At 57.3% G+C, this 10820-nt stretch overlaps 1 protein-coding gene across 1 annotated transcript in view; it reads right to left on the bottom strand.

The window, feature by feature from the left end:
• Positions 1-4479: 4479 nt before the first annotated feature.
• ZBTB7A (zinc finger and BTB domain containing 7A) overlaps positions 4480-10820 on the bottom strand; it is an 8022-nt gene continuing 1681 nt past the window's right edge. Inside the window, exons 3-5 of the mRNA XM_055091426.1 lie at positions 10556-10607; positions 8424-8561; positions 4480-8365 (exon numbers count right to left, since the gene is read on the bottom strand). Of these exons, the coding sequence (XP_054947401.1) occupies positions 7735-8365; positions 8424-8561; positions 10556-10607 (821 nt within the window). The 3' untranslated portion in view covers positions 4480-7734. The remainder of the gene's footprint in view (positions 8366-8423; positions 8562-10555; positions 10608-10820) is intronic.

Genomic DNA, 10820 nt, shown 5'->3' with positions numbered 1-10820 from the left:
GCGGGGCCTGGCAGTGGGGGGCGGGGTGGGGCGGGGCGTGGGGGGCCGGGGAGGGTTTAGCCACAGATGTGTTGTATTTTTTGAAAGTGCAATAACTTGGTATTTTGAAGACCCGGCGTGTGGCCAGGACCCCCGGCGGAAGGCGGGGGCCCCAGAGCGCGGCACCGTGTGGCGTGGGGGGGGTCTCAGTTTTCTAGCCAGCTACCTCGGTAACTCCAATTCAGGTTAACTTCCCTACGGAACAGCGCAGGTGTCCACGGACGCCGCCGTCGCCAGCCCCCTCCTCAGCGGGGCAGGGGGGCGCGGCCACTTCCGAGGGGTCGGCAAGGACCTGCCCTGGCCTCTCCATTCGGGGCGGTTCCTTCCCCCTCTCCTTGCTCTTGGGTTTTCCGACGGGTACGAGGCCTGCCCGGCACCCGCTCCCCTGGGAGCCTCACTCTTGTCTTCCAACAGGACTGGGCCTCAGCTCCCTGCCCAGACCCAGGTGGCTCCCGGGGCGGGGGGGGGCATCCAGCGACCACGGGGGCCCACAGCGGCCCCAGACGCCTCCAGGGACCCGCAGCTGGGTGCCCGGCCCCCCGCCCAGCACCCTTGTCCCCCGGAGGCCACATCTGGTTCTCCAGACCTCCTGTGCCCGCCATTCTTTTTGCTTTTTCTTTTCTTCCCCGCACCCCTCACCCCCAAGCCCCAGAATATTTTTTCTTTGTATAAACAGAACTCTCCTAGTCAGGAAGCAATATCATTTCAGGTCTAAAGAAGAAAGGGACATGAATCTGGTCGAGGGCAAATTCAGTTTTACTGTATAAACTCGGTTGTGCAGTTCAGCCCCCCCCTCCGTCTGCACTGGCAGCCGAGGGCCGCTGTTTTCTAATATTTGTATTCTAATTTAATTGTTTTTTAAAAACGCAAATAAAAAAGTCAAGGTGAAGCTACAGCAGCGTCCACTTCTCTGTGCGTCGGGGCCATGGCTGGGAGAAGAGGACAAAACCTGTGCCCTATCCACGCTTCTCCTGGCCTTGTGCTGCATGGCCTTCCGGATTCAGAAGTCACAGCATTTGGTCAAATGAGAAAGATTCCACCTTGAACTGCCAGGTCCAGTGTGTGTCTGCTGGACCGGGCAAGGAATTCAGACAGAGCCACTGAATCCCAGGATGGCCCCTGCTGCCCCCCTGGGTGGCCAAGAAGATACACAAATGGCCAATTATCTCCTTAGAAAGATGCTCGACATCATCAGCCAACAGGGAACTGCACGTCACAACTGCCACCTCACCCCTCACCCCCACTAGGATGGCTAGATGGCGAGGAGGGGGATTAAGTGGGGACCTCGAGCTTGCCGGCTGGAATGTGAGATGGGGCAGCTGTGGTGGGAGAGTCCTGGGCTGGAGTTGCCATCTGACCCAGCAACTCCACTCTTAGGTGTCTACCCCAAGGTCAACGAAAACAGGCTCACGTAAACACTCGTACACACCTGTTCACAGCAGCACGATTCACAACAGCGAAAGGGTTGTTGTGAAACAATAACCCTTTCATTTGGGAAAAACCCAGATGTCTACCGACAGGTAAATGGACACACCACGTGCTCCATCGACCCAGTGGAATACGATTCAGCCTTAAAAAGGAGCAGAGCGCTGAAGCTCGCTACAGTGTGGATGAACCTTGAGGACATGATGGTCAGTGAGAGAAACCAGACAGAAGACCCCATAGCGTGTGATTCCATTTATATGAAATGTCCGGAACAGGCCAATCCACAGAGACAGGGGTTAGAGGTCACCAGGGGCTGGGAGAGGGGGATATGGAGTGACTGCTAGTGGGGAAGGGTTTCTTTGTGGGGTGATGAGTGTTCTAGAACTAGATGGAGGTGATGGTTGCACAATTCTCCGAATATGCAAGAATTCTCTTAGCGGGGGAGGCATGGGAGCCTAACCGAAGATGCCCTCCTGGGCCGAGTGGCTGCAGAACCATCCTTCACCATCATCCGAGGCCTCCAATCTCCCTCTCAGCTGGCTCAAGTCCCCTCGGGGTCTGGCTGTGGAAGCCCTGGTCCCGCCCCCGCCCCAGCCCGAGTCGGAGACCTGGGTCCACGTGAGCACAGACAGGCAAGTGACCTTGCTGCTGATGGAGGACCCCCGTAGCCGCCACTCTGCATCCTCCCCAAGCTCCTGGCAAGGGCTGGCTGGCCCTCCTCTCCCAGGCCGCGGCGTGGCCATTGTGTCCCCTCGGGCCCCCTCCATCACCCCACCCCCACCCCAATCCGCTGGCCCCAGTCTGACTGGGAGACAGACGGGAGGAGGGCTCTTCCATGGCCCTGGAAGTGGCTGTGTGTGGTGAACCCAAACCAGAGGTGGGGCTGCAGCCTAGGACCCCTGTCCCCGGTGAGGGGGCCCCGGCCTGACTTCCCCCGGGAAACGTGGGTGGAAGCAGCCAGTTCGGATCCGGGGTCATGTCAGTGGGGCCCAGCGTGGGGTGGCACCTTGGGGCCCTCTGGCAGACTTGAGGTTCCCGGGCTGAGGCCACCCCAACCCAGGGCCTCCAGAAACCCTGCAGTCGGAGGTGACCAAGGAGGCCGCCCAGCCAGTTCTCCCTGCCCATCCCCATCCTTGCCCTCACCGGCCCTCAGGCCCCTTCCTGGTGCCACCCGCCCATGCCCCGGGGTGTGGGTCACCTCCTCTGTAGGGGCCCCAGGCCTAACACTGCTGGCGACACCCACCCAACCCTGGAAGCCCAGAGGCAGGGTCACTGCATCCAGGCCCCTGCCTCCCAGGCCTGACAGGAAGGGTCAGACTGAGTTTGAAGTCCTCTCCCTGGAACCCAAGTAGGGGGGTCCGGAGTGGTGTGGACAAGGGGCCCAGCCCACAGGGAAGGGGCCCCCAAACCCTCCATCCCCGCTCCCCAGCCTCCCCACCCCCCCAGACAAAACACAAAGAACATCAAAATCAGGCAAATGAGGCAGCAGCGGTCGTAACAGGCTGCGTTTAGTGGTTTTTTTATGTACAAGAAAAATGATTTTTTTTTTGTCTGGTTTTTCATCATCTTTTGTCTTTTTGTTTTTGTTTTTTTTTTGTTTCTTTTATTACTTTTAAAGCTTCTCCCTCCCCACCCCCAAAAAGTGCATTTTTATCAATTTTTTTTTTTAAATCTCCCACGCTTATAAAGACTCTCAAATACAGTCTATGGAATGTCTGCTCTGTGCTCTGTGCCCCCGGTGGGCGCAACCCCCGCCCCCCTCCACCAGGCCTGGCCCCCCAAAGTCCAAGGCACCTCATGTCTGGGCCCGGGTGGGGCAGGGGGGACCCTGGGCATTGGGACCCCTGGCCACAGCCTTCAGGCAGCCCCAGCCAGGGGATGGAGGTCTCCCCAGCCCCCTCCATCTCCTGCCCTGCCCCCCACCCCCCGTGTAAATCTATATATTTAGTGCGAGCTAGTCTTACTCTGAGGTTATGGCTCCTGGGGTGCCCGAGCCCCAGGCCCTGACCCGTCCTGCGCCAGCCAACATCCCCACTCCAGGAAGGCTGCTTCCTCAGCTTAAATAACTTTTTTAAAATAAAACTGCAAATATAAATATCTTTCTTTCTCAAAAAATAGGATTTTTGCTTTTTTTTATTGATTTTTACTTTTTTTCTCCTGCTTTTCCTTTCACTCTCTAGTTTCTTGCCGCCTACAATCCTGGCTGCCTGGACTGCCTTGGTCCTGGAGGAGCCCCTGCCTCTTCTGTCTCATCACATGCCACGAGGCCGTTCCCTCCACGGACAATGGGTCTCAGTAGTGCAAAGACTCCCCAGAAGACTCTTGAAGGGGCTGGGGGACCCCTCCCCCCTACCCAAGACCCCCTCCCCCTTGGAAGGAAGCAAAGGGACAGCCACGTACAAACAGGGTGACAAGACAGGATAGCCATGAGGGGTCTCCTGGGCGAGCCGCCCACGGGGGGCAGACTTTGGTATGGCCCAGGGGAGCCCGGCTGGGCACAGGTCCAGACCCACACCCTTGTCAGGCTGGGCCTGGTCCGGCACTTTACATTCACTGGTTTTTAAGGTTTGTTTTTTTTTGCCTTTTTTTTTTTTTTTTCTCCTAATCTCAAAAGGCCGGCTGGGCACAGGTCCAGACCCACACCCTTGTCAGGCTGGGCCTGGTCCGGCACTTTACATTCACTGGTTTTTAAGGTTTGTTTTTTTTTGCCTTTTTTTTTTTTTTTTTCTCCTAATCTCAAAAGGCGGGGTGGGGATCAAGGTGGGGGGCTAGCCAGGGGGCAGCAGCAAGGGTGCTAATCTCTCTCTCCCGGGTCCTGCAGGCTGGCGACCGCTCCAGGTGAGGGCTCCGGCCCCCACCATCCTGCTGGCCCATTGCCGCAGTCCCAGGACGCCCTCCCACTCCCCCTGCCGGAGCCCCCTCCTGGAGCTCCCCCCGCCTGGACCTCACTCATACACAAGCGCACACACACATTCACGCAGCTTCACCAAGATGATGGAAATAACAATTTCGCTGTTTTTCTTTTTTTCTTTTCTTTTTTTTTTTTTTTTTTGTACCAGGCAGTTAAAAAAAAAAAAACACCCCAAAAAAAGAAACCACAAAAAAAAAACCCAAACAACCAAACAAAAAAACTTTTTGCTGTGTCCTTTCTGACCAGTCAGCACGTTCCCCCTCAAATTTTTTTCTTTTTTTTTTTTTTGTTTGTTTGTTTCCTGAAACGCGAGAATTCAGCAGTATCTTTGGCAACACTTTATCACGACCTTAATTTAAAGAATAAAAATAAAATTGATCCACGTCTATATACAGTATGTGATTGCGCGGAGTTGGGGGCAGGGGCTGGGCTGGGAGGGCGGGGGTCCCGGCTCTGGGCCCATGCAGATGCTGTGGCCCCCGGGGCTGGGCTGGTGGGCAGCAGGAGAGTGGTTAAGGCGGAGTGGGTGGGCAAGGCTGGCGGAAGCTGAGCGCAGAGCTAGGGGTAGGGGTTTAGTGCAATTCCCGAGGAGGTTTGTGTTAAAGTGTGCTCGGCGGGGGTTCAGCCCTTGCCCCCTCTGTAGTCCCAGAGGCCTTAATCCCCCAAGTCTGGTCTCCCCTCACCCGGCCAGGACGACAGCTGTGATTTTTCAGTTGGTTTTATTGCGAGGGGGTGTGTGGGTAGTTGGGGAGAGGCCTGTCCCCTCAGGGAACCTCTCTGGGAGCTGGGGTGGGGTAGGGGTGCAGGTCCCTAGCCTGGGCACTCGAGCTCCCTGTTCGGCTTCCACGGGTGGTTCTCTGAGAGAGCTCGCCCCACGATGCTGGGGTGTGGGCGGGGCCACCCGGCCCTGGGCTCCCCTGCCACCCCCCTCAGGAGGGGGGTTCCTGAGACATCTGGGGGGCTGACGGGCTCAGGGGTGGGGGGAGCAGGAGGAAACAACAAACTGTCCTGTAGAAACAATGATGAAAGTTGCCTTCTTTAAAAGCTTCCCTTTAAAAACAAGAAAGAGATGGGGTCTGTCACAGAACCAAGGGGCACGGGGTGACGGGCCAGCAGCTAGAGGCGGGAAGTGGGGACACCCCCCGCACCTCCGGCTTTTGACGAGGAAGGGTCTCCGCTCAGCAGAGCGTCTATTTACAGGGCCCCACGCTAGGGTTGCATATGCGACGGGGGATGGGTGGGGGGAGGAGGGTGCCCCGGCCTCTGGCGACACGGCCTCCCCAGCCCTGGCCCCAGTCCGTGGCCTGTGGCTCGGTCAACGCCGGGCCTTTGGGGAGCCAGAGGCTCGGGGGAGGCGGGTGCCAGCCCCCAGGTTACAGTCAGTGCCTTTGAGTAAAAAGAGGGGTGCAGTGGGGGGTGGAGTAAGGCCCTGGAGGTGGGGCCCCCTGTCACCCACCTTGGTGGGGATGGCGTATCCAAGATGGCAGCTCCTCGGTGGCCACAAGGAAGGGCGGCCATGTTGGAGGGTGGGGGGACAGCAAGGGTCGGGGGACAAGGGCAGGGAGACGGGATTGCTCTGGCTGGTTGGAAGGCCAGCCCTCTCTCGGGCCCATCCCTGAGCTGGGGAGTCGGTAAGGAGGGTCCCCGCGGACACGGGTGGCCACTGTATGGCTAGCAGGTGAGGAGACGTCTCCAAATCAGAACCCAAAAAGGGACAGAATGGGGGGGGAGGTGCTGGGGGGGGGGGGACACGGCAGAAACACAAAAACCCCGCAGTCCTGCCTGCAAGGCGAGCCCCCGTGGTAAAGCACAAATACCTCAGAAGGCTTCGCCCTCACCCGTGACTTCCTGACCCCCTTCTCACCTCGGGGGAACAGAAGTGGATTCTACGTCTGTGGTGGGTTTCTTTTTTTATTATTTTGTACAAAAATAAATCGACTTTTAGGAATTTGTTTGCTCTCTCTCGCTCTCTCTCTCGCTCTCTCTCTCGCTCTCTCTCTTATTTTATTTTTTTTTTTGTCTTTTTGACTTTTCATAGAAGTTGGTTGCAACTTGTAAACATGTTTTTAAATTAAGAATTAAGATAAAGTGTAGTACCCGTTCTGTTACAAAGTGCCAAGACTTCTATTTGTGGTTGGTTGTCTTGTTGTTTTTTTTTTCCTTTCATTTTTGTAAAATCTTGTTTTTATTGCTTTTGTGACATTGGAACTTCTGGACACTCTCGCTCCCCACATCCCTGCCACCGTGAGACCCTGCGTTCGCTCTGATCTTGGCTCTTTCACCCCACACTGTCGCCTGCTCCTCTGAGGAAAAGTATATTTTATATATATATATATCTATATATAAATTTTGTTTTTAAGGAGGAAAAGAGAAAAAAAAAATCTAAAAAGTGCTTTTAAAAATCGGGACAGGGCTAGAGGAAGGGGAGAGGGTGAAGACAAAAAGTTTCGAATCTCCAAACGTCTCATGGGGTCTGGGGTGGGCCTGGGTTGGGGGACCAAGACGGGGGTGGCAGGGGCGCCCTGAGTGGCGGCCCGCAGGTCCCGCCGGGTTGTAAGTGCCGTGAAGGAAGGCGGCGGGGGCCCTTGGGGAGTCACCCTGGTGCCCTCCCCCACCCCGCTTCCCCGTCTTCTCCCCTTTCTCCACGCCTGGAAATAAATAGATTTGTGTCGCGGTGGCCAGGAGATCCGGGGGACCACAGGCAGGGACAGGAGGCGGGGAGGCAGTCGGGGAGACGGAGGGGGAGACCCCCACTTCGGAAGTGCCCTGAGGAAAGAGGGTGGGGGTGCGGATGGGGCCGTTTTAACGTCCGCTCACAGCGGACACAAATCATTTTTAAGGTCTTATCTCAAAAGACTCTAGAAACCAGCGGGGGCGGGGCAGGGCGAGGAAAAGAAAAGTCGTCGTCGTCCCCCCCACCCCGTCCCCGGCCCACGCCCCCGTGACCACCCTCACCCCTGCCGGGACCTGGGGCCCTGATCGGGCCTCCGATGGGACCCCAGACTCCGAACCGCGGGGCACCCGGGGAGCTCAGAATCCTCGTGTCCCACAAAAACCCCAAGCTGAGCCCCGAAAGCCATCGACGGGGTGGGGGGCAAGCGGGGCTGGGGGTGGGGTGGGGCGAGGGTCCCCGTGGAGGGAGAGAACATCATGAAGGAGAAAAATCTGAGAAAAGCACTACCCTAGATTCTGTGACGCTTCATATATATATATCTGTATATATATATATATATAGATATAGATATCTGTATATAGATTTTCTTTTTTTGTGTTTTTTGGGGGTGGTGGGTGATTTGCTCTCTCTCTCTCTCTCTCTCTCTCTCTCTCTCTCGGGTTTCTGTTTTCTCTTTTTTTGGTTTTCAAGCGAGTCCGGCCGCGAAGCTGCCATCGGCGGTGGCCCCGGCGCCCCCGTCGCCTCCCCCCGCGGCGCCCGCTACATTCAACCTGCCCAGGCCGTCGGGGCTGGCCTCGTCCTCGTCCTCGTCCTCGTCCTTAAAGTGCTTCTCCTGGCCGTTGCGCCGCGTGTCCGGCGAGCCGGGCGGGGCGGGGGCGCCGGGCGGCACAGGTGCCCCCGGGGCGGGGGCGGGGTCGGGGCCCCCAAGCCCGCCACCCCGCACCCGGGGCTTGCGGCCGCGGCGCGAGGGCACGCCGTTGCAGCCGTCCTTCTTGAGGTGTCTGTGCAGGTGGTCGGAGCGCACGAACGTCTTGCAGCAGCTGTCGCACTGGTAGGGGCGCAGGCCAGTGTGGACGCGCATGTGGTTCTTCAGGTCGTAGTTGTGAGCGAACGCCGCCCCGCACTGCTGGCACAGGTACGGCTTCTCGCCCGTGTGCTTCCTCATGTGCACCTTGAGCTTGTCCTGCCTGTGGACGGGCCGAGGGTCAGCCGGCGCCCGGCCGGGCCCCTGCCCGGGATGGAAGCCCCCCAGCCCCCGCCAGCCTCGGCGCAGGGAAACCGGGACCCTCGGCGCGCACGCCGTTGCAGCCGTCCTTCTTGAGGTGTCTGTGCAGGTGGTCGGAGCGCACGAACGTCTTGCAGCAGCTGTCGCACTGGTAGGGGCGCAGGCCAGTGTGGACGCGCATGTGGTTCTTCAGGTCGTAGTTGTGAGCGAACGCCGCCCCGCACTGCTGGCACAGGTACGGCTTCTCGCCCGTGTGCTTCCTCATGTGCACCTTGAGCTTGTCCTGCCTGTGGACGGGCCGAGGGTCAGCCGGCGCCCGGCCGGGCCCCTGCCCGGGATGGAAGCCCCCCAGCCCCCGCCAGCCTCGGCGCAGGGAAACCGGGACCCTCGCGGAAAGGTGGGCTGCGGCAGGGGGCGACCCCGTTTTGCGGGGAAAGAGGGTGCGGGTCCCCATTCTGAGAACAGCACCAAGGAACCCGCAAAGGTGTGAAAAGGGCCTTAGACCCCGCTCGCTGTGTGGCTACAGGGAAATGGCTGAACCTCTCTGAAACCCAATTTTTTTTTTTTGTTGTTTGTTTGTTTGTTTTTTTTTTGGCCGCACTGCGGGATCTTAGTTCGCCCACCAGGGAATCAAATCCATGCCCCCTGCAGTGGAAGCGCAGAGTCTTAACCACTGGACCACCAAGGAATTCCCACTGAAACCCTTTTCTTATGCATAGGAGGAGGAAGATAACAGGCCTCCCTCCCACCTGGGGCTCTGCCCAGTGGCAGGTGCATGGCTTCACACTACAGGCATTTACTGAGCACCTGCTGCATACCAGACCCTGTTCCAGGTGCTGAAAATGCTACAGGGAACAAGGAGGAATGCCGGAGTATTTGGTAACAGAGAGGGTTAAGCTGTCCTGGTTTTAGCACTGAAAGTTCTGTGTCCTGGGAAACCCCTCAGTCACTGAAAATCCAGGGCAGCTGGTCACAGTAGTAACCAAGTCCCCACCCCAGGGACCCCACCCCCTACCCCCAGTTCCTGCCAGATCTCCCCTCACCTCTGCCTCACTCTGCTCTGGCCACACTGGCTTCCTGGCTGTCATCCCAACATGCTGATAACTATGAGCCTACCTCGGGGCCTTTACACATGCTATTCTGGCTACCTGGAGCACTTTTTTCCCCTCCCAGATCTTCACAGTTGAATTTCAGCCCAAACGTGATCTCCTCAGAGAGGCCCTCCCAGACTCCCTCACCACCAGTCCTTCATGCCACCGCCTTTGTTTCTCATCTGTCTCCCTGACTGGACTGTGAGCCCTGAAAACAGGGACTGGGTGTGATTCCAGGGCCCCTCCATGCCCATCTCACCCCACAGGGAACTGTGTGGACCGGGCTCAGCCTGGGACCTTTGGCCCACAAAGCTGGTCACCATATCAGTTCTGGGGTGACTATGGCCCAGGTGTTGCTCTGTCCCCCTGAGTCCTTGAAATTTGGCTGGTCCAGGGTGAGATGCACAAGAAGTGCAAAAGGCACCCCAGATTCTGAAGATTCCGTTTGCTCAATGTACTGTAAAATATCTCATTTATAATTTTGCTTATTGATCACATATTGAAATGGAACTACTGCATTATGTAAAATATGATTTAAATTACTTTCACCTGTTTCTTTTACTTTTTAAAAATGTGGCTGCCAGAAAATGTAGAGTCACAGAGGTGGCTCACATGATATTTCTATTGTACTATGCTGGTCCATAGTGATGGGGGTGGATTCCTGCCTGGAATCCACAAGGCAGGGGCAGGGACCTGGGTCTCCAGAGCTCTGGCTAGAATCTGACCTGCTCCTTGCTGCAGACTCTTATGCTCCACTGAATCACTCGGGGTCTCTCCCTTCTGATGCCCACAAGACTGAGAGCTTCTTCAGTGCGAGGACTAATAAACTCCTACTCATCCTCAAAGCCCCACCTGAAATACCCCTCCTCCTCCAGGAAATCTTTCCCAACCCCGAGACAAAGGCCTGCACCCCCCTCCCCCCAGGCTCTTTCAGTCCCAAGTCCCTCCCTCTGGCACCTCCTACAGAGCTGGTGTCCCTGCTTGGCCTAACTTTTCTATGGCTTCTTACTGTTCTGAGGATCAAGACCTGGCCCATTGCAACCAGACCCCCTGCCTATTCTCTGGCCTCATTACACCCCCACGTGAGCCAGCAGAACCTGGGCCACAACAAACTCATCGCTCCCTGGATTAACTTGAGCTGTTACCAGAAAGAGGATGGCAATGGCCAGGCACTTCCCGCCACCCCTCACCCCGCCTCCTCAGAGCCGGCTAACATCGTCTCCCAGTTGCCCCGCTCAGAACCTGGGCCAGGTCACAGAGGGAACAGGAGGGACTCGGATTGTTCTAGCACTGTACAGAGATGTCCCTAGCTGAGGCTTGGAGGCTCAGAGAGGGGAAGTGACTTGCCCTGAGTTGCACAGAGGGTTGGGGGCTGTCCCAATGTGGGGTGGGGGTGGAGGAAGCCCCAGTTTCATCACCTCAAGCCCCGGCCTGGGTAATTATAGCCCCAGCCGC

Source organism: Physeter macrocephalus, chromosome 2, assembly GCF_002837175.3.
Source record: "Physeter macrocephalus isolate SW-GA chromosome 2, ASM283717v5, whole genome shotgun sequence".
NCBI classification, from domain to species: domain Eukaryota; kingdom Metazoa; phylum Chordata; class Mammalia; order Artiodactyla; family Physeteridae; genus Physeter; species Physeter macrocephalus.
Note: the sequence above shows the minus strand (reverse complement) of the source record. Positions and strands in the feature narration are given on the sequence as shown.